Source organism: Puntigrus tetrazona, chromosome 18 (assembly GCF_018831695.1).
Source record: "Puntigrus tetrazona isolate hp1 chromosome 18, ASM1883169v1, whole genome shotgun sequence".
Lineage (NCBI taxonomy): Eukaryota > Metazoa > Chordata > Actinopteri > Cypriniformes > Cyprinidae > Puntigrus > Puntigrus tetrazona.
In genome coordinates, this window is record NC_056716.1 from 23,855,340 (window position 1) to 23,879,860 (window position 24,521).

Below are 24,521 nucleotides of genomic sequence, written 5' to 3' on the forward strand. Positions count from 1 at the left end.
TTTCAATTTTTTGGTGTTTTGTTAGTTGCACATGGCTGCTACAGTAAATAGCTTTTCCAAGCATTGTAAATCTCTCATCATCAGTGAGGAAATCGCACTGATGAGCAAGATAACGCTCTATTATGTGTTTAATGTTGTGTGATAATGATCCTTTAATGTTGCCTTTAATGATCTGAACATTTTTGTCATTCAGGTCAAAGAGGTGCCTTTAAAAGTGACATGATGAACAATCATAACCTGTCATTATTTATACAGCATTATGTATTTTTCAGCATGTTACGGCATTATGTACAGTATATATATATATATATATATATATATATATATATATATATATATATATATATATATTGTAAGCACGCACACACATTAAATGACTGAGATGTTATTGTATGAAAGAATAAATGTAAAAAACATAATATATGATATCCTGTACTTTTGTCCTTATTTTATTTTGTAGCCTGTTGTGTGAATACCAGATGAAATACATTATCAGCATGTTATGTAGGAATATATGTATTGCTTGTTGAAATCTGGATTATGTTTTTATATTTGCAGAGCTCCAGCGACATACTTGATTTAATAACATCTGATGCATGATTGCACATTTGAAATTACATGTAAATTGCTTGTGTGACCAGTGAAGTGGGGTGTAAAATTGAAAAAGCAATTTCCATCCTTTCCTGTTTCTATACTGAGCATTTGTGACAGAAGACAGTGAATGGCCATTACTGAAAATAAAGCCAGCTTCAAATGATCAGAAAGTGTTCATGCTGCACTCTGACCCACAGTTCTGAACTTCACAGTACTGCACTTTACAAGGCTGCATAATCATTTGGTGTCAGCAGTGAAAGCGACTCGGTATGAAATATTCAAGGTTGTGGGGAAGACTGGATTATAGATGAGAGACTAAGCCTGCAGGATACCTGTATCCCTCCATTAATCGAAATCCCATACATTAGTGATATGGTACAGGATGTCACACTGATGACTGCGGGAATCTTGGATGTTCTTTGTATGGGGGCGTTCAGGTGGGCAGTAGAGGAGCCTGATGCAGGGACAGGGAAATGACGGATTGAGTTTCCACATTTGCTCGTTTTTGCCTTCTTCTGTAGACACGGTCCATTACAACAATGAAAGCAGACGTCTCAGGTTTCAAAGGCTTCAAAGTAAAGCAAGAACCGATAGTCAACGCTATTTCAGTCCGGTGAGATTTAACCCCAAAAATCATCATTCATTAACATTGAGATTAATTGCAATGCACAACAAAAATATATATGAAGAGTTTATTGACAAAAACGGATAAAAATTTTTTTGTTGTGCATTGCAATTAATCTCAATCAAGTTGAATGGTTACAAAATAACAAACATACAGCTAACTTACAATAAAACAAACGGTTTAAAATAGATTGTTATCTGTTTTTGCAAAAACTTTTTGTGTATATATATATATATATATATATATATATATATATATATATATATATGCAATTTAAAAAGTACTGTTGTATATATCTTAATATATATATTATTAATATTATTATTATTATTAGTAGTAATGTTTAAAACTAATTTTACTGACCCCAGAACTCTTAATGTTTTATTATTGCATTATTATTTGTTTATATGAATAGTATTTACATAGTTGATTCATTCACAAATTATTTACATTTTTTATTTTAAATGGCACACCATTTCATAAATTATACAATTATTTTATTTATGTAATATAATGCATAAATCATGAGCAGCTGAGCTTAAACTGTCATTAAAACAATTCACTTAGAAAAAAGGTCTTAAAAATTGCATAATAATTCAGTCGGGGTGAAATGTGACCTGTGCATGTCGCCATCAAGGCATTTACTGCTTTCACCGGTGAATGTCAAAATGAATATGAGGACAAATGTGTTCTCTGATATCTAATGACAAATGTTTCTTGATCTGCCCTCTCGATAGCCCATCTTAAGTCATGCGGTACATCTCAGCCATGCTTTAAGGCTGTTCTTGAGATGTCCTGATAATTGCTGGTATAGAGGTGTGTTGACCTGACGTAATATGACCTGACCCAAGTTATGGTACATTTCTCCTTTGTCTTCATATCAGTTTTCCCATTTATATACCGTTACATGAGAGAAAAGACATTTGTGTCATCTGTGACGCGACTGATGTTTGTATTAACTTCCTTTTATAGACAGAAAAATACGTGAAATGTTGCCAAGGGAGCAATGCTTCAGCATAATGATGTGTGTCACCTAACTATAGTGCAGGTGTCATATTTCACAGGACATAAGCTACTTTGATAAGGTCAGCGTGCCAGAAAGTATGCACTGTACAATAATGCAATGCTTTTAAGCTTTAAGGTTCTTAAAGCGTTGAGAATGTGTCTGGATTCAGGCGGTGGTGATGTATTGTAGATGCTTTTTGAAGTATGTGGGCAAGGGATATTTTTTTCCTAATTGCACACCATCAGCTAATGGGGTCAAGGGGCATGCTGTACTTTAGCTCTTCACTTGAGATACCATTACAGATATCATTACACATGTATACACGTGACACACACACTGTAGCTTTGTGGGATGCTGCCTCGGATGGTCAACTAATCGATAATCAATTGTCAGGGAATTCAAACACGGTTTGAAGATGAAGAACGATTTTGAGTGTAATTGGTAATGATGAGCTAAACGAATGTAGAGCAGTTTCACGAAATCAATGATCATGTGAATATGGTTTTATTAGATATAAGATTTAGAATTTATATATACAAATTTAATCAAAATATAGTAATAATCTGTGTGGCTTTTTTTAAGGATGCTTTGATATTTCTCACTCTGTATTCTAGCATCACTCCCTGTTTCTTCATCATTGTAACGTGTAAATAAAGTAAGGGACATCATTAGTGCTGACTGATCTGTTGTCTGCCGTCTTCTCTTCCTGTCCTGTGTGTGAACAATGACTTGAAGAGAGTCTAGGATGATAGAGTGGCTCCGTGATCCTATTTGTTTTAAACGGTCATAAACGCCTCTTTCAGTCTACCCAGGCTAAATTATTCAATCTGTTAGTGTAATGAGAAGGTCTCACGCACCAGAAGGGGTTGAAATATCTTTCTTGTCACTAAGCTACACCTGGCTGACTACTGCACCGTTTAACTCAACTGCAGAAATGTTATTTATTTATTTATTTATTTTCGATTTTGTTCAGGATCTGAAAAGGTGTACCTGTTATATTTACATGCAAAACATTATTAACCCCTTTGATAGCACTTTTGATAAATGTTATGCATCCATTAATTTAATTTAAATTAAATTTAAAACATGCAGTTTTTATAAAATGTTATTTATTTGACACTATAGTTTTATATATAATGTATAGAACATTCAACATTTATTTGATAGCTAACAGCATTTATTTGAAATGTAAATGTTAATAACAAAATGTGTATATAGAAATTGTACTTTTTTAATATGTATAATTTTAGAACTGTAGAAAATTGTGTTCTATTAAAGGGTTAGTTCACCCAAAATTTCTAATTAGCCTGTTTTTCACTAAGTCAGCGGAAGTGAGAGAAAAGATGTTTGAAACTGGGATATCTATCTTACAAAAAATAATTCAAATATTGAAAAATATTCACTCCCCCAGAGCCAATTGAGATATGTTTTGTTAAGTTTGAGCACACTTTATTTAACATGTTTTAGACTGTGAACCACCCGCCTACTGCAATGATAAAGCTTAGAAGTGCCAGGACAAATCCAATTAGATTCATCTAAAAGAAGAAGGTCACATACACCTACAATGCTTCGAAGGTAAGTAAAAGAATCATTTTTGGATGAAGTAACCTTATATTTTAAACATGTACATTATACGGTACAATATAACTTCAGCCATGCTATTTATTACTTTTGCTTCCCTCTGGATTTTTCTTTCTTTTGTGTGTAAGGTCAGGCTGTCAGCTCACACAGCCTTGCAGTCACTGTGGCTGATACTGAGCTCGTCTGCTGCTGCTCCGGATGATTAGCAGAGTGGCTGCACTCACGGACTTCCCTGAATGACTTCCTCTGAATGCCCCCGGGCTCCTTTACCCGAGCAATTAGCCCTCAATCTGATTGAGGGCAGTCTCCATCTCAGCCGGAATCACTGTGCTACACCATATTTAAATCAATATCAGTTTCTCTCCCACCAATTACAACTTTTTGCTCATTACTGGTGATTCAAATGAAACAATCACTAATCGGCCCGTTTGGCAGTGGAGCTATTTTCTGCTCACGAGTTATTATGAGTCATGTTAAATTACTGCTGTACGTTTATGGTGCGCACAACCTTTCCCTTGCTTTCCTCCATTTAATAACGGGGAATATCGATTTAGGTTTTTAGCATAATGATGAGGCATATATTGCTATGACTGATATAGATCATAACTGTCATTGTCTTCTCATCCATGCTATAGGCACACTGGAGAAGATGTTCAACTGGGGAATTGCAAAAAGTCTTGCAAAGGCTTTGGAAATGGAGCATGACTACGGTAAGAAGGCATCTGTGAGAGATTATGACAGGAATATCGCTTTTGTTTATGGCCACGACCCTCCCATTGCTGACAGCTGACTCGAAATCGAAGGTTCTGCCATTATTCATTCATCCTCAACATAGATATTTTGCAGAATGTGTATGTCGCTCTTTGTGTGCTGTAATCTAAACTGAAGTGTCAACCATAATTCATTTATTTTCTTTATGTATTTTTTTCACCAGTGTCTATTTTTGTAGATGTCTGTGTTACTTTTAGCAAACGTCTTTCTAGGGTAAGCGCGGCCTCTTTTAACCTGGCATGAAGAGTGTTCAGAGAGCAGAGGAGACATTAGGATTCACACTGACATGGTGTTTCCCGGCTCAGAAATGGCCTGTGTGTCTCCGTGTCCTCCCTCACATCACGGAAAATGAGATTTCAGGAACAGAACCAAGCACTCTATTTCCAAACGGCTTCCAGGCAGGCTTACATAAAGACATGTACGGGTGCAGGAGAGCTTTTATTAAACCAATGAAATTTCAGTCCAATCAGAGAAGTAGCCCTTGATTACAGCTTCTTGCACTGCTGCATTAAATAGTGTCAAATTAAGATTTATTTAGTCAAGCATGTGAATAATGAATAACCTGTCTGCTACCCATCCATCCTCTATGTATCTATTTATAGATGTATACATATGTATAAATAGCTTTTTGTAAATGTTTTAATTTAAAACGAAAAATAAATTGTAAAAATGTATTATAAAGTGTTATTTTACTAGTAGACGATCATCAAAATAATTATAATGTTCGATATTACTTATTTACAATGTTTTTGCTGTTTAATATTTTTGAGGAAAAATGCAATTTTTCTAGAATATATATATATATATATATATATATATATATATATATATATATATATATATATATATATATATATATATATATATATATATATATAATATTGTCATCCATCTATCATCTATCTATCTATCTATCTATTTCTCATTTATCTGTCCATCCATCTGTCCGTCAATTTTTTTGATACAAATTACAATGATATAATTCCAGTTCATTTTACTTCTGCTTCTTGACATTTATTAGACTTGGACTTTGTTTTACCTACTGAACATTTATGAGCAGCTGAGCATTTATTGTTCTGACGTTGCGCATATCCTCTCCGTGTGAATATTATATCATTAATCCAGTGTCCTTGAAGCTCCCTGCGTTTGCCTGCATTGACGCTGCGCTCATGCTATAGCCACAGCCTGTGGGAAATGCAAATATATGTAGCTCTGAGGCTAATCATTATTTCTACCCACACTTGCTGAGCTGTATCTCCTTCTATCAATCACCGCTCCCATCTCCCTCACCTCTACCATGACTGCTCCTTATGCTCCCTTATTTCAAATCCATCTCTTTGGTGAATAGATGCCTGAATGTGTCCTTGCCATACATCGCTATACGTGGTGTCCCCCAGGGTAGACCCCTTTTGTTAGGCATAACTCTCATTCCATGGCAGGGGACGTCAAGGGCATCTCATGGCCTGCTCTAACCACCTCCCCCCTGGCAATTATTATTGCCCATCCCCTGGGCAGTAATCCCACACAGACTAATTAAAGAGGGTCAAAACTATTACAGAACATAGTATGGGACCCTCCTTGTCACTGCTGAAGGTGACCATGAGCACCCCATGATGCAGGTAGCGATTTAATGCTTAGCATTTCAGATATAAAGTTACCAGATGTATAATCTCTTATATAGCTCTGCCTGTTCCTGGATATTTAATTATTTATTTATATATTATGAGGTGCTTTATCTTTCATTCTCTCCATAGCATTGATATTCACTGCTTCTCATGTTGCCGTCTCAAATAGAAATGGATTCACATTACATGGTATAGAATTCATCACTTCAGTTTCAGCAAGGCTCTTGTGCAACCTCAAACTTCAGGGAAGTTCGGTGGTCTCCAAAACTAAATATATCCATCATTAAAGGGCTTATATGACATGTTATGCCCCTTACCATATAAATGTTGTACCCCTTACCATATTTGGAAACACACAAATAAATGTTACCCCTTTTTTGCGTAACCTTTTGCGTGGTGTTATGCAAATCTTACAATACAGTGATGTAGAAATCACACCATAAGACCCCTTTAAGCAGAAACAGATTCAAAGAAAGCTGTAAAAAGCTCAGAGTAGTCAACCTCTACACCGGCCCTCAGTCGAAGCACTTATGAACAAGTCCGTTCAATGTAGTAATGAGAAGAAATGCAATCATGAGAAACCAAGACCAAGTTCGGTTTCAATTAATTCCAACAAATCCAACTCCGGCAGGCATAGCAGAAAACACTAGCTGGGAATGTGCTTTTGGGGATTTGTCTTGTTTCAAAACTCTGTACATTGGCAAGGGCCAAAAAAAACTATGAGCTTTTGCTTAATTTGCATAATTTCTTTATTATATATATATATATATATATATATATATATATATATATATATATATATATATATATTTCACCCTCCTCATCCTCTTCTCATCTGAAGTGTTCGCTAGTCGAGATTAAGTTTAGCTAATCCATGTGAACAAAAAGCCTGTTTTCCATTGATAGCCTCTCAAACTGTATATTCTGACTGGTGCTAATGCACATCCTGATATTGAGTTCTATGTGTTTCTGGGTCAATATATTTTGTTGACCCTGGAACAACATTTGAATCCAAAAATATTTGTTTTTGACCATATCTCTGCACCTAACAAAACTCATAGTGATGCCTAAAATCTGAGGAATTTATAGATGAATGACACTTCTATACAAGCATCAATCACATTGATTGTAAGGCTAAAGTTAAAAAAAACCTATAAAATCATTCTTCCAATCTGATTGGTTAATCACAATGTTGTTCCAGAGTCAACAAAGATGTTGATCCAGCAACATGTCGAACTCAGGTTCTGCAGTGCTGACTGCAAACACCCATTGGGAAAACAGGAACGCTTCAAATAGAAAGTTTTCAACTGGTATTGCAGATCTCTTTGGACCAGACAGGAGGAGAGAGTTCTTTCGGAGAAGGTGAAAATCATGCCAAAGATTAAATGGAAATGTAACCCCTTGGAGCAGATCCAAAGAGTTTTCAGAGGACTTACATATGCTCATTTTCTATCCCACAACCTAAAACGTGAATGATGCTGCATCTAGTTAACTAATGAACCTGGCTTGAAGATTCTTTAGGTCAAGTCTTCCGCTTTTGGTGACATTGGATGAAGTTTAGTGGTTTGTTCCCTCTTCCTTTTTTTTGTTCTGTCTTTCTCCCTCCCCTTTTTAATTTTAAATAATGAATGTCCTGTGTAAGAGAATCTGAGCTTGGGAAAGACTGAGATCACTGAAAAGGATCCTGAGCGGTGTGGGTTAAGTTTCCGTGCAGTTTTAAGCATTGGTCAGGTCGGCACAAGGAAAAGTAAAAAATTTTGGAGAGAGAAAGCGTTTTATAGACGTCACCGTACTGCGTAATATTGTCCTGAAATATTCAGAGCCTCATGTACAATGTAAGGGTTTTTAAAGGTCTCTAAATATTCTCACCAAAGCTGAGTTTATCTGATCAAAAATGCATTCATGTTGTGAAATATGGAATATTACAATTTAAAATGTAAAAAATTCCATTTGAATATATTGCATTGTATTCCTATGATTAAAAGATTAATTTTCAGCAGCAGTTCCTGTCTTTTTGAATGTATCATTGCTGAATAAAAGTAATATTTATTTTTAAATCTTAATGACCCCAAACTTTGAAACGGTACATACGTCTATATATCATTTCTCTCTTACAGACAGTTTGATGACACCACAGCAGGTTTTATAGCCCTGTTTAAAAACTGTCCTGTCAGGAAGTTAGAGTTATTTAGTACTCTGTAATTACGGACAGAGCAGTGCCTTCAGCAATGGCAAACTTTTTTTTAATAAATACAGAGAGATGATCATTAAAAACCAGGAGCACTCGCCTCACTTCCTGAAATTAAGCACGGGATGGGCGGCATCTCCTTTCCACTTCCTCTCACCTGTCCCTGACCCTCTTCACAGTGCAGCGTGTACACTGAAAATGCATTAAACAAACACAGTGATTTATCACAGGCTGACCTATGGTGACACTCAGGATCTCCCACACCTAAGGGGAGATTGATGGGACCACCAACATAAAGCCTGTGAAGTTGTGACCTTTCAGTGTCCTTTCTCTGATTTTTCCTCTTTCTTTGGTTTTTATTAGCAGTGGGATTTGAAAAGCGTTTGGACTCTCCATTCTACACCAGAACGGTGCTGCGGCAGCTGTTGGTATACTGCTGAAAGATCACAAGTGAATCCAACAGGTGGTCACTTATAACCAACTAAAGTAAGAAGTAAATGTCTATTCTAAATACTCCTAAGTGTATTGTATTCCATCTTGAACATGTAGAATCCTGATGTGTGTTTGTAAGTAAGGTATAATGTTCAGTCAGACAGTCATTATCACAAAATAAATTCCAGCAGGGTGTTGTATCATCCCGAAGGGATCTATTTTGTTGTCTGAGTGTACGTTATATAGATTATTCCATGGCCACTTATTAAAAAATAAATGCACACGAATTATTGATTTAAGCTCAAATCATGTTATACTTTCAGAAGAAAGAGGCCGAGGACTACTAGTCAGAAGATTATACAAATATTGTACAAAGAACAATGTAGTAGTCAATATACAAAAAATTATGACTGCTGAAATCAGTCAGAGATGTTTTTTTATGCCTACAACACTAAATAGAAAAATTAAAGAACATAGCGTATAACCAACTGTTTTCATAAACCTTGTTTCTTTATGTTTGTTGGTTATGTTGGTTTGTTTTGTGAATACCAATGAAGGGATTAATATGAGACCAGAAGGAAGAGAAGAAAAAAATGCTTTTAAAATGAAAGATCTCATTAAAAGTCTCCCATCTTTCTCACTCTCTCTCTGTCTGTTTTCCATTTTATTTTACACCTCCAAGATTTTCATAGCCTCATAACAACAGCTGGATATTATGTGGTTTCTGACCAATCATATGTGTCTTTGTTTACACCCTTCATTATCCGCAGGCGAATCTACCTTCTCACCATATGTGTTGCTCTTATATCTGTCCACTATACATTAGTCTCCCTGTTGTGACGTCAAAATGGGCCAGCTTTACATTTGATATTGGTAATTATGTTGAGAGTGGAGGTGAATGCACTATAACCATATCAGCAATGGATTAGGAAAAGCTCTCCAGTTCTGCCCTTTGAGACCCAGAGAGGTGGATTCAAGTTATTTTCCATTTACAGAATTTACTTTATGCTCCATACCAGATTGGTTTCCAACGAGCCAACCTGAACATTAAGGACTGCCTTCGGTGTCTTTTGTTGTGATGTACAGCAGTAACACATTTGAAATAACTATTGGATAATGATACTGCAGCATCCCACCTGATGGGAAAGCAGCATTTATTTTCTCAGACCGAATTTAATTTAATCATATAGTAGTGCTGCTTATAGTCCTGGTCTGTGTGGTGTGATTAGTGAAATAGGAGATCAAATGGTACTTTCTCTTTTTCTTAGTCTGCTGTATGATCAATAAAAAATATGTTTTTATGTTTTTAACATGCTATATGTATATCAAACTAAATTTGTAATTGTTATACAGAGCACGAAATGGGTATTTTGAGATACCTATGCATATTTTAAATAGGATGGTAGCAGACTTTTGTTCTTTCTCTTTTTTTTATGAGCAAAGATATAATTTCTAGATTTGCATTTGTAGGAAGTTCTAAATTTAACCTATATAATATTAATGAACCCAATGTGGCCAAAAAGTGACAATACAATCCATCCCGAGAGATTTACTGACTTTAATGCGTTAAAATTCTGCTTCTAATTTGGAATGCATGTCTGGAGTTTTAAAGGGATAGTTCAACTTTAAAAAGTGCTCCATTGTGCCATCATTTTCTCATCATTTTATCGCTTGGTCACTGTTAGATCTCTTTTCAGAGCAATACAGAGAATGAAAACAGCAGAAATGGTTTCATTGAACAATCAACCAGCAAGCAGAGTGAGAACCGCTGAAATAAAATGCTCCATGAATTTCTTCTGTAAAAAAAGTTTCTGTACAATCAAAAATGAGTAGTTTATTTAAAATAAATAAATAAATAAATAAAATAATTAAAAATAAATAAATAAATATATATATATATATATATATATATATATATATATATATATATATATATATATATATATATATATATATACATAGATTTTATGACTGCACATCCACTCCTCATCCACTTTCATTATATCAAATGACCAAGATGTTCTTCAAAAAGCCACACTATGTGTTCTACTGAGTCATGGAGAGTTTATTTTTCTGCATTAGGGTGAGGAAAATAATGGCAATTTTCTTTTCCGGATGAACTGTTTCTTTAACAAGTGTGTATATGTGGTTGTTTGTGAGATTAAAAGCAAAAGAAGTGAGAACGGCCCATGATGAAAGGAGAATAAGGAGGCTGGCTGATTCTGACCTGTATTTGATTAGGAAGAATGCCGAGAGCTTGTTGCTGAGTTCTGTACCCTAGAGGTGTGTCTGTGTGTGTGTGTGTGTGTGTTCGTGCGTGCGTGCGTGCGTGTGTGTGTGTGTGTGTGTCTTTCTGTGTATGTATCAGCATTTTAATCTGCCTGCTGCGCTCCAGAGAAAAGCTCAGATACGATGCATTATAATTTATTGTCATCCTAAACACGTTTTGCAACGCAGCTATATTACGTCAGTTTATCATGGCTCATAGATGTTTCCAAATGTTTATCAAGGATACCTTTATGGTCACATAATTTGGCACTAGTAGCATTTTAATCAGAAAACAGCTAACATTTCTTTGCCCCAAATAAATATTTTTGCTCAGTGAGCGAAACGCCCAATTCTGGAATTAGTGCCAATCTCTGAACCTTAAGGATTTAAAAATATAGTGACTTGATAGCATGCTACATTTGTGTTCATTTAAGTATTTAATGTTTATTTATGTTGATATTTATGTTACTTTTATGTTGTAAAATAGACATCATCTTTCTCCTTGGCTTTGATTAGGTATCTGGAACCTTAGACTTACTAAAATACAGCAAAGAAATATGTATCACATGATTCATTTCAGCAGAGTCCATGACGCTTCTACTCAGAGGCAGCTGCTCCATATTCAGCAGGCAGTACTGGAGGCACTGATCCTTTCTCTCTTCATGATTAGACAGGCCATTCCTCTTCCATCCTGTATGATCAGTGAAGGCTGTACTGTACACAGCTGTCACAAGAGAACATGACTCAGGCCCAGCCAACGGCACATGTTTTTTTAAATGAGGTCCGAAGCTCTGTCATGTACTTCAGAGGTCATTCATTAACCTTGCTCTGTTTGCCTTGAACTTGTCTCCGTAGGCTATGGCAGTCCCATGGCATTCAGAATGGACTGCATGTACCAGTGACAAAGTTCACTATTTCCTTACTGTTCCAAACCTATTTCTTCCATGGATTTGTTAGGGTTATTGTTAGGTTGTTTGGTGCTTGCATAAATAAATAAATCGCATCCTCAGAGTGCTGAAAGTTTCTAAATTCAGAATTGTTTGCAATGTTATTTATTTTTTTTAAGTTTGTATTTATACATTATATTGTTTTTACAATATTATTTATTTTTAGTTTTTTTAGTATTTGTGTTTTGCCATTTGTATTAGAGTTTCTACATTTTATTTATCTCATTTTCTTTTCTGTCAGATGCCAAGATAACATTTTATTTAAGTTTTATTTTACTTTATTATTATTTTATTATTATTATTATTTTATTAATTTAATTTTATTTCAGTTAATAAAAACAATTTATATTTTTAAAATAATAATGACAGTATACTTAAAACAGACATTTAAGCTGTTATTCACTGAAAATATTAAAAAAATAATTTATCAGGTTATTTTTATTACTGTAATTTTATTATTATCTTTTCCATGTCATGAGGACCTTTTTATTGTCATTGCTTGCATCAATCATTCTGGTTCAAATCATACTTAGAATGGCATGACAGTGAGTTAACAATGATAATAACTTTCAGACGAAGAAACGCTTTAAATATCATGAAGTTGTTTTTGTACACTGGTTAAAGTTAAAACATAAATCAGCTTATACTTACTCTTGCAGAAGCAGCTTTGCTCCTCATGTTTGATGCTGTGGTGTGCTAACATACTGTCGATGCTCCCATCGTATGCAGTATATCTGCAAAGAAATGAGAAAGAGCTCTATTAACTCAGCTAGCTAGCAAATACTTCCTGACAAGAATATTGAATTCTGTTGCAGTGCAATGATTAATTGGACCAGGCAATGTAACAGCCCAGCATGTGTTTCTTATCGGAGTAAGTTCTCCCCTGAAATTAAAATAGATCATTCCTGCCGGGTTTTAATTATTGAAAACTTATTTTTCCCCTCTTTTACTTGCCCTTAGGCATATGGAGAGGTGTGGAGGAGAGAGGCAGACTGATTCAGTCTATTGGGGGTTTTGTTATGATGAGTGTCAGAGGCTGCCTGGTGTGTAGAAGGAACTTCATTTTAAAGCTGGGATACATTGTGATGAGTTAATGATTCTTTGCAGTAATGCAAATTCAATTTGGATGGCTGTCTGTGGTGCTGTAGAGAGGCCGGATATAGCTGACTTATCTGTCCTAAGATTGGTTGGTCCCTAAATCCACAGGCACCAATATAGCCTCTGGGTAAGTGTGCTGCAACACAAAAATATGAAACTTCATGTACTGTGTATTTTGCTGGAAGCTGTTGTCTCCATGACATTCTGTCTTGGTCTATTCTTCCTTCTTTGCTAGCATGTCAACAGGTCAGGTTATTTGGGAAACATAAGGAGGCTACGATTGGTTTCCTCCTGTTTTCAAAGTCAACATGAAATTAATATTTACATTCTATTTTTCTTCATTTTCCGTGGCTCACAATGTATAATTCATAAGCGAAAAGTTGGTATTCAATTTTTTTTTTATTCAAAACAGATGAACAAGGTTTTTTGTGTGAAAATGACACTTTATTAATCGAAACTCTGTAAATTTGTGTGAAAAGGAATGAAAAGTTTTACTGCCTATAATGTTCAATTGTTTTGAAAACTGCAGTGATAAGGTGTTGCAACAATATTTATTTCTTGTCTCGCTAAAAAGTGCACCAAGGTATGTTTATGCCATGAGACCAGGTAGCAGAAAAGCTATACATATGGATCCAATTATGTGACGCAATTATACGCAATTATAGATAATATTGTGCACGGAACAGTTCATTAACTGTTAATCTGCCCTTGAAATCATAATTATGTTCATTTCAGCTGGAAATTGCACTGAAATATTTGTACTAAGTGCGTTTTTTTTGCAAAACTAAAGGCACTTTTTTTCATTTCGTATGGTCTTTTGGTTCATTTCAACCAATATCCAAATATTTAACCATTGTGCTTTTGTAGGAATTTTAATTAATAAAGGTCACTGCTACTAGAAAATTACATTTGATTTGAAAAAGAAATTAGGGCCTGTTTACTTTAAAAAAGTGGATTTTGTCTTGAATTTTCATTACATTTCTAATGGATAAAATCAAATCCCACTCCATATTTGTTCCTTGTGATATTTCCTTCGTAAATCTGTCCCATTACAAATGTTAAATGGTTTGGAAAATAACTTTTGTGTTGACTTTAACAGAAGACGAGACATTGAAATATTTCATTTTATAGAAAGAAAGAAATAGACAGACAGAAAGAAAAGTTTTTTTTTCCAGTGTTCTGATTTGATTCATGATGGACCGGCAAATGGAGCCGCGGTGTCTGTAAACTGATCAGAGATCAGGGAAGTGAGATGATCGGGTTGAGCTCTCAAGTTCTTATTCAGGTGTGTCATTACAGGTAACCTGAGCAGCGGGGTAAGGGCTGCTGATGTAAATAGACTCAATTAATGTGGAAATAAAACACTGCACGCACGGCAGAGACAACAGAAAGTCCCTCGGTGTGAGACGGACGGTCCCCTGTTAGTTTCACTGCTGGCTGCAGTTATGGCAATGTCATATGTCCTTCTCAAATATATCATTTGACGTTGTCAACGAGGTGTGCACATTCCTCGAGTTGTATGCGAGAGCTAATTGATAGTCAGATGGATTCAGTCTATAGAACGTGAGGTTTGTTCGAATTGCTGATGGGGCACTTTTGGTACAGGAAAGGCTCAAATGTGCTTCACCCTGCGCAGATGATGAAGACCACGCTATTTTTGGACCCTCCTGTATGGGGATATCCGGTCTGCGGTTTGCTCTCTCACAAGCACACACGCATGCACTAGACACACAGAGAGGTGGTGCGACTGAGGGAGTTCTACGTTCCTGGCTGTTCTCAAATTCCAATTTAAGCTCAAAGGGAGGTTTGATGTCTGCATAAAGGGATAGGTCCACTCATCCCATCCTCCAGCATTAATGTTTAATACAGAACACCATGGAAGGCTTCAGACTGCGTATCTCTCTCTTCAGAAATCTCCAGCGCTACTACTGCCCCAAATTCCAGATGACTGACATCTGCCATTCCCCAGGAGAAATCTCATTTAACCTGCTTCCCTTGGCTGCCTTCGGGATTTGATTACAAATTTGAATGTTATGTAAATCATCCTGGATTAGGATTGCCATCCGAAAGACAAAACAGAGCCTGGTTATGTCTAAACCAGCATTTCCTGCTCCATCATACCTAGTCACAGTATTTTACGCACATCGAAAATCAAGTCTTTGGATATATTGACTGGAATGATTGGTTGGGAAGGGAATTAATCAAACACCTGTTATTGGGATTTATAGCTCATTCTTCACCCCGCTCTCTCTTTTTCTTGGCAGGCCACCGATCTGCAGTAATCTAGCTATTCACACATCTGCTTGAGGAGCAATTAGGTTGATCTGAAGATTCACTGGATCAAACGGATGTCAGTGGGACACACCATTGCCCATCAGCTGCTAAAGCTGTTCCCCGTCCCATCTCCCAGCAGGATTCTCTCATCAGTCTGGCCCCATCTCGCCGTCCCTGGGGATTACAGTTTAATCTTCCAACTTATTTCTGTCCTTTTTTGCCTCTGTCTTGATCTCAAACAGTCTCTTTCTCTCTGAAATGTTGTAGGTCCATTGCTTCAACCACTGTATCATTGATGAGGGCACATGTTTGCGTGTATTAAGGCACAACACCACAGAAGGGTGTCATCTGGGACATCCAGGAACATTGTCCCCTGACCTTTAACAAGGGTAGTCCACTAGGAATGATGGGTCTTTGGGGCTGTGAACTTAAGAAATAGACCCGAAACCACATACAGAGTAGAACTGGGGCCACTAATCGATAAAATCAATCTGTAATGAAAAGTCAGATCTCTATAGTGATGAAATTAATCTGTCTGCCTATCAAAGTATTGGAAAAGATTCTATGCAAAAAATAACGCATTTAATTAAAATATTCAATTATATATGCATGTTTTTACATTTTGGGGGGAAAATACAGAAGGCAAGTGATTCAAGTTTAATAGTCCTTTCATTTTTAACTACATTTATAAAATAACTCTGAGTTATACTTCATTGTTTGAAGCAAATAACATGGAAGAAACATTCAACAGATCAATTTATCTTTAAATATACTACGTTTATTTGAATATATACAATTTTAAACAATAAAAATATTGAAGTCTGCTTTATCTTTCTAATCCAAAATGTCATGCTTAATTCAGTGTGTTACTTAAAATTTCTTGCTAATTATTTATTGAATTTATTAGCAACTTCTGAGTGAAAATTGTGAATATCCATAATATTTTTGTAGTGTACAGATTAATAAAATGCACAAACACTCAGTACAGCTTTATAATGTTGGCAAATAGGTATGTATATAATTGAAGGGATACAGATAATGTAAGACAGTGAGGAGGGGGTGGCAGTGCATATTTGTGCAATCATTCATAGATTTTATGTCTGTGGACCCTTGGCATCAACTGATGGAGAGTTTGAGTGAACAACGCCAGCTGTCTCACTTTCTATTCATATGCCACTAGGACCAGTGCAAACTGCTTAGTTATTTTAGCATTTCCCTAGGCATGTGCAACCTAATGAGTACAGTATGCACACTTTGTACGCGTCTGTTTGTAAGCTTTGGACTCCATAATAGCGCTGCCAGGTGAACAGCATGTATGCAAATACTGAATCAAACTAATTGGGCTGTCCCGAGGTGTTTGCACTGTGCGCAATGCATAAATATGGCATTATGACTTCTACAGTTTGTGCTGCAAGCACAGATACTGGATGCATTTACCTGTAGATTTATGTATCGTCGTAACGGAACTATTGCGTTTGAAACAACCTCACGAGACAAATTTCCTGTTGGAATTGCAGACCGTTTTGTCTCACGCGCTTCCTATTCAGTTAATAAATTCTTGAAAACGACCACAAAAAGGGTTCGAGTGGAAACTGAAGCGTCCGTTGCGAGTGTAATAACTCATCACGCCTCAGTCGCGTTGACGCGCAATGACGTGCACATCTCAAACTCGTTTAAAACAGGAGCAGGTAATAAAATAATCTTCCGTTCGTAAGGTTTATTGTCGGAGTGCGAACGGTGCGTGGCCAGGGTATGCATTCCGTACATCTCTACCATGATTTAGACTTGGCTTTAAACTTACAGTGCCTCTCTCAAGACGCGAGAGGGGCGCGCGACCGACCGGCGTTTACACTCACACGCGTTCGCGCGGATGTATGCAGCGATAGTGACTCTGAGCGCGCGGGACAGTGATGATGTGTCAGCGGAGAACATTCGTCTTCTGATCGTTTTACCGCTCCTGACGTAGGCATTCCAGCAAGAGCCGTTAATGAAACACTAAAGCGAGTTCGTTTAACCGGTCGCGGGGCATTTGTGAAGAGAAAATGTCTCTGCTAAAGAAAGTGAGGACCGGAGTCGTGTCGAGGGGTGAGTTGGTAGTTTCTACTTTGATGCTCTTGTAGATTTCATTTAACAAACTTATATTATCACGAACGTGCGTATTGTTTTATTTATTGCGTGTTCATCAACTTTTAGACTGTCAGTTTCGCGTAGTTTTATTTGATGTCTGTTCTTTCGTGGATTGACTATACACAGCCTAATATTCATATACGTACACAGAGTAGCCAAATGTTATTTGAACAGTTTTGTATGTATGTTTTGTCTATCTATTAGTTAAATACAGCAGCATTTGAACCTATTTTTGTTTTATCTATTGTTTTATATTATGGTCTGTAAAGGAGACAGATATTTTAATAAATATTCAAGTGGATATTTTTGATACAGTACATGACAGTGATGGGACAGGGATAAGGAATGTAATGATTCATTTTGTCGATTCTGATTCTTCTTAAACGATTCCGATTCCTTAGCGGATCCACGAACGATTCTTTTGGTACTTTTTAGGATGAAATATTTTGTTATTATGCAGTTTTATTCTGGCCTCGGGACTGTGTTGACAAAATAAGATGATTTCAGAATTCAATACATGTGTATAGAACAAGTCAGAGATAAATTTATTTCAGACTTTTAAATTACTTTTTTTTTAACAGCGGCATAAAAACAATCATATAAAATAGTTTCTAAATGCATTGAATAAAAATGCTTGCAGGACTAATTGATATTCAGAGAGTTAGATATAATTCAAAAGAATTTCAGACTCACCAAAAATCAACCATCAGAAGACAGCCATAAACAATATGGAAATGCTTTGTTTTTTTAATCCCCTCTGAGTTAAAGTTACAGTACAGTGATCTTTTTAATGTACTAAAATCGATAAATCGCTCAGACATGCAGTGGATTTTTAAATAAGCTTTTTAAAGCAATAGGAGTGGCCCCTGACACTTCTTGCATGCTGTCTGTTGTTGTAAATGTATGCCCATTATTTCACCATTGTTTAGACACATTTGTAATTATCATGCATTGTCTACTTGGTTCACATCCTTCCTAATTTCCACCCTATTTTAACACCTGCTTATGTGTGATTATGAAGAATCTTGCTCCCCTCACTTTCTGCTCATCAGCCTGTACTGGAGAGAATGTTTTTGATAGAGTCACTGCCACTGGGCTGCTCAACACAATTCCCTCAATTAACTTTCCACACAGTAAAGCAAGCCTCGCTCCCAACGGGAATATGCTTCTATTAATAAATAGTTTATCACTCTAGCTCCCACCCTAGCATAATGGAACACCTTGACAACAGCAAATTATTCAATCTCTATTAGAAGTTGTGGCATGTCTGGAAGTCTCTGCTAATACACCCAGCCACCAGAGAATGTGCCAAACCACAGTGTCCTTCTTTAATGAAATCAGTACTATAAGTACTATAAGTGCATATTATACAAGTTCCATGTCATTTTACCAAAGTTATAGTGCTATCGTATACTTCGTGGTTTTATAAAAACAGCTGTTTAACATCTTTGTCTTTTGTTGTTCTTTTGTCTCCAACAGTGTTCAAATGATGTGGGATGTTTGGGTCTTCACTGAACTGTGCATGAGATCCTTTGGGATCTACCTTCGATTAAACACCTCAATGCCCTAAACCCAAGGTATCAGGCTAACAGTAGACTACCTGAACTTCGCGCAACCATTTTGATGAACTTTCTTCTTCAATGCCATCATGCCAATCATCAGCAATGCCAATCATGACTTCAGCAACCTCTCGGTCAGTGACGACAGCAGCTTGGACCACATTTTTACAGAGATTCCGGAAACTGAGACCGTCAAGGGAGTGTATTATCAACGTGCTCAGTTCATTCGCCGACAGGAAGATCTGCTTTCGGTGGACCACGGTCTGCAGGCCCTCATCAATGTGGGGGGCAACCGCTACACCTTTCCTTGGAGTACGTTGGAGCAGTTCCCCCTGACTCGTTTAGGACGTCTCAAACCCTGCAGCAGTCCCGAAGAGATCGCTTGTGTTTGTGACGATTACGATGAGACACGCCATGAATTTTTCTTTGACCGTAGCCCCAGTGCGTTCCGTGTAATCCTTAACTTCCTGGCAGCAGGAAAGCTACGGTTGTTACGGGAGATGTGTGCTCTTTCACTGCATGAGGAGCTCAACTATTGGGGTGTAGAGATGGCCTACATGGAACGCTGCTGCAAGCGCAAGATGTACACCCGCATTGAGGAGGTTGCCGAGCTTGAGCGGCGCGAGGAGGAACGGCGTCAACACAGAATGCAGCTACGCCCTCCTGCCGTGGAGACACGTTACCGAAAGATCATGAATCATTTGAGGGACATGGTGGAGAACCCTCAGTCGGGTTTGCCGGGAAAGTTGTTTGCCTGTTTGTCCGTGTTGATGGTGGCAGTGACAGTGATCAGCCTGTGCATCAGCACCATGCCGGACCTCAGAGAGGAGGAGAGTAGGGTGAGTGCACACACGTTCTAATAATTTCAGCTTAATCAAGTGAATGGTTCACCCAAAGTATTAAAAGTCATTGTGTCATTTCAAACCAGTATGGCTTTTTTTATATTGCCAAAAAAAGAAAATCATACAGCTTTGGAATGACATGAGGGTGTGTGAGTAAGTTTTAAATGGATGGTTCACCAAAAAAAGGAAAATTCTGACATATTTACTCACCCTTATCTCTTCATTCCAAACCCGTAAGACTTTAAAATACAAACTAAGATATTTTCATGAAATGTGTGATTTTAGTCTCCTCATTGAAAATCCAAGTAACCAATACTTAGAAGATCAAGATCAAAGAATCAAAACCTAGAAGATCATGCCATATGGCATATGTTGGTTAGGTATGTTTTGAAGCTGGTTTAAGCTGGTTCTCAGCTGGTCATGACCTAGTTTAAGCTGGTCATGTGCTGGTTCTAAACTGGTCCTGAGAAGGAGCTGGTTGCTTAGGACCAGCTTTTTTCAGCACACTGAAAATCAAGTAATTTATGTTAATTCAGGTGTAACAGTTCTGTCTTGGTACATTTTTACTTTTGTTCATCTTTACCTTTGAGTTCTTTCTAGATGTAAGCTTAAAAAAACAACACATGTTTAATTGTTAAAGCTTCTCCTCAGGTAGAATGTGAGCATGTCACTGGAGGTGTGTTTCCGGGCTTCAAGCAGACCTGTGCGTGCTATTCCTACAGAGAAATAATGAATGCACTTCAGCAGGGCTCCCCAATGTCAGTAAATACCCAGAGAGTAATGAACTGGACCAGCAATGCCTCCACAATGTCAGCAAACACACACAGAGAATAATGAACCAGCTCCATAGAGACCTCTGGAATGTCAGCAGGCACACAGGGGGGTCCGCCTGAGAAGACTAGACCTTTTTGCTGTTAAATGACTATGCATTTTAATCGCCCTTAGGCACACACCTCACAACGCCCAAAGTGGAAGTGCTAGACCACTGGCTGCAGCTTCATTTGCCTGAAGTTTCATGTTTGTATCAGAATACTGTGTGTGCACGATTGGATGTGCTTGTGTTTATGTCAAGGTAAGACTCTGGCGGTGTCTAGGCAGTTACACCAGCATGTAGCATCCAACAGGCAGAGTCCCGCTGGAAGCAGCAGGACTGTCATATTTAATTCACACTGCCGGGCCGTTTGTCAATGTCAGCCGCACGGTAGAAAAGGAATAGCCTGAGCATGGAGTCATTCATCTCTGCTCATAAATGTGTGTGTGTGTGCACAGATAAGTGTGTGTGCATGTGTACATTGAGTGATAACAAGATGACCTCCTCTATCTCTCGCAGCATTTTCAATTCTTTGTGTGTAGTCGAATGTGAAGATGTTCAGATTGATGTTTCACAGTTTTGTATGTTTACAAGCATAAAACTTTTCTGTGAAGTTTTATGCCTCTATAAATTGTATACAACACGATTTTAGATTAGAGCTCAATATCAGATATGGAAAGACAAGGCAGCAAATCTCTAGTAAACAGGAAACACAAACACAAGTGAGGAAGACGCTGTGAGAAAACTCACAATGAGCTGATAGAGAAAAGTAGTGAATAAATTCAACAACCCACAGGCTTATCACGACGCTTGACATCAATGACCTAAACAGACCCCTGTAGCTTGCAAAAAGGCTTTTAGCTATGAAGGAATCTATATGAAAGTACAGAGGCCTTAGAAAGTATCTGGACATTCGAGCAAACCATAAATATGTATAAATGGTATTGCATTAGATGACAAAATATCAAACCAAGTGCCATTTACTTTGAAGAAAATTTCAGAAAAATACACTTTTCTGAATGTTTCCACCCCAAAACGTTAATGGAAGATGCCTACAAGATGAACTACACCATACACTAAGAATCACATTGAGGCTGAATAAATAAACCAAAATTAGTTTTATATTAAGGTCATTCAGGCATTATGTATGATTCCTTAACTCCCTGGTACAATTTCAAATGTGTTTGGTATTTTAAGTGTTATATGAATAGATAAGTGATAAAAAAATAAAAAAAAACATTTATGGAGCACAATCTAAACTTGTATAAATTGATTACCTTGGCAATCGATCCAGAGAGGTTAACGGTCTTGTGTGTTTGAGAGCAGGCTGTATTCTCATAATCCCAAGCAGCATTTTTTTATTTATTGTTTAGATAACAGCAAATACATACTCCCGAGGTGATAAGATGACTTTTATCTGGATATATGCCCTAATACCCGTTATCTTTGAAGAAGCTAGATAAGTCGGACACAGTGCTATTAGGATGATATTATGGTTTTTATGATTTACCTTCTCCAGGTTTGTAACAATTAATTATATATTATATATAACATTTTTAAACTAATCTTTATTCTACTGGTTCTATGGATAAAGCATCAGCCAGTCAAGATAATCTGAAAATCTATGGGGTTTGTCCTATGGATTTGCTTCACTGCTTCCTATGGATCTTTTACTTTACCTTACCTCTCTTGTCTTACCGTAGAGTCACTCCGGCCCTGCTTTCTTAAATATTAATATCTACCTTTGCTTTTCTTCTTTTGGTCTCATTTTCTCTATGCCCTCTTATCTTTTCTCTGCTTTTTCTCACCTTTACTCTTGTTTACCACTATCTGCCCCTTCCTTCCCCCATGCTGTCTTCTGCTCTCTCTCCTTTTCTCCTCCCCGGGGCTGCAGGTGTAAATTTTGCTTTGTTTGAACTACAGCAGCAAGGACTCAGAATTGAAGGTGTTTGTATGCCACAAGCATCCTGCAAACTCTCACTCAATTGCTGGTGACACACTTATTCCCAGTAGCGAACCTGAATCACTGATCATATTAAGGATAAAACTACACATTTTCAAAATGTACATTAAAAAAAACTGGGGCAAATTCACTCACCCTCATGTCATACCAAACTGTATTATTTTGCTTTCTCCCTTCTATGGAACATGGTCTTTTGACCCCACTGACTTTCACTCAAAAGTATTTCAATGAAAAAAGAGAGTCAAACTGGTTCGAAATGACAGGAAGGGAAGTAAATAATGATAGTTTGCATTTTGGGTGAACTATCTATTTAATAAAACTTTGAATAATTACGGTGGTTTGAGTTTACCTGATGTGCATTTACATAAAATGTGTTCTTGCACTCAAAAATAGCTAGATGGACTAAAACTAAGGAGAAGGAATCACTGACATTAAAAATATCAATGTTAAAATAAATAATGAAAAAATCTAATGAACTTGCAGTTGTAAGATTCAGGACTGATCTGCAAATAGCTGGAATTGGACTTCAGAAAAAGCAATGGGTCTGTTCTGCCAAAACAATTATACCCCAATGCATGTTTGAATTGGCCTGAATTGAAAAATGTAGAGGAGAATAAGTGATTTAGTATGATGTCATGAACTCAGTCTTTTTAATTTGGTTAAGAGTCTCTAGCCAATCCATCACACACACAGTAGATTTGTGTTTGCTACAGAAAAGACTACATAGTCAGTTTGATTTGATAGAAACCTTCTAAAAGATCATGCTTGACCTGGTATTGTGCTCACCTTTACAGTAATGAAAATCTTTTATATTGCAGGTGTATTCACTTGATTACATGCATTAAGAGATATTGAACAGCCTTGCTTCTGAACCACAAAGCTGAGCACATTATCTTCATATGCTAGATGAAAGTGCTGAAAAAATGAACAGGTAAATTAATCATCAGTCCTGATTGAGCTCAAGCACACAGTGTAAGAGTGAGAGAATATTTAAAGCTGTTTTAGGGCTCTGCAACACTTTTCCGCCTGTGACATTCATGAAACATGAAGCTGGTCTTTTAACATTTAGCCACTGCTGCAGTTCAAACCAGAGCTAGTTTCATTTTCCTCTTGAGCGATCATAGTCTCCACACACCCATCAATGACAGACTAGCTAACGCTTTACATGTCCTGTTCATGCTAGGTTGGACAGAGTATTACAGAGGGCCAGATGGTGCCTGTACAGGTGCAGGACATGAGTGGTTTGGGTGTTGTGTTGCAGTTTTGCATTTTGGCTCCATGATTTGCCAGAAGTAGAGTTCCTGGAACAGGTGCTGATGCAGGGTTAGCAATGATCTCAGCTACTGTTCCTTGGCCTGAGTTCTTACAATAAGGCAGGAGAAGGTGAACAATCCACTGCGCAATCTGGACAATGTGCCGCAGGTTTTCTCTTGAGTGGGATGATAGCGAGCAAAACCAGCAAGCTGAAGTGAGAGAATGGAAACGCTTTGGTGCACTTGTAAAAGGTTCTATTAATGCTATGTTTTTCAACCCAACCAATTTGTGACTTGTAGGATTTGTATGATTTGTTATTGTTGTTTTATTAACTATTATGGGCCTATGTTATTAACACTGGTTTCCAAATATTCAAATTATATAGATGATTTATTTCAGTGTCTGAAAAAGATTAGTTCACAGTGATATTCAAAGGCCAAATAATTTTTGAAGTTGTCATTTTACAGGCTTTTTATAAACATTTTACTGTTTTAAATGACATGACTTTAATTGCTTTGAAAATTAGGTTACTAAGACTACAGGAGTCCTTATTCTT

General features: G+C 37.0%; 1 protein-coding gene across 3 annotated transcripts in view; it reads left to right on the top strand.

Moving 5' to 3' along the window:
* The first annotated feature begins 3,696 nt into the window (after positions 1-3,696).
* The window catches only part of kcng4a (potassium voltage-gated channel, subfamily G, member 4a), a 33,130-nt gene continuing 12,305 nt past the window's right edge, over positions 3,697-24,521 (top strand). The window contains exons 1-4 of one of the 3 annotated variants that reach the window (XM_043264167.1): positions 3,697-3,800; positions 3,935-4,516; positions 8,754-8,876; positions 19,016-19,934. In XM_043264167.1, coding sequence (XP_043120102.1) covers positions 19,185-19,934 — 750 coding nt within the window. In that variant the 5' untranslated portion in view covers positions 3,697-3,800; positions 3,935-4,516; positions 8,754-8,876; positions 19,016-19,184. Of the gene's footprint in view, positions 3,801-3,934; positions 4,517-8,096; positions 8,877-16,924; positions 17,495-19,015; positions 19,935-24,521 lie in introns of those variants that run through there. The other 2 variants (XM_043264168.1, XM_043264166.1) reach the window with 2 other exon arrangements.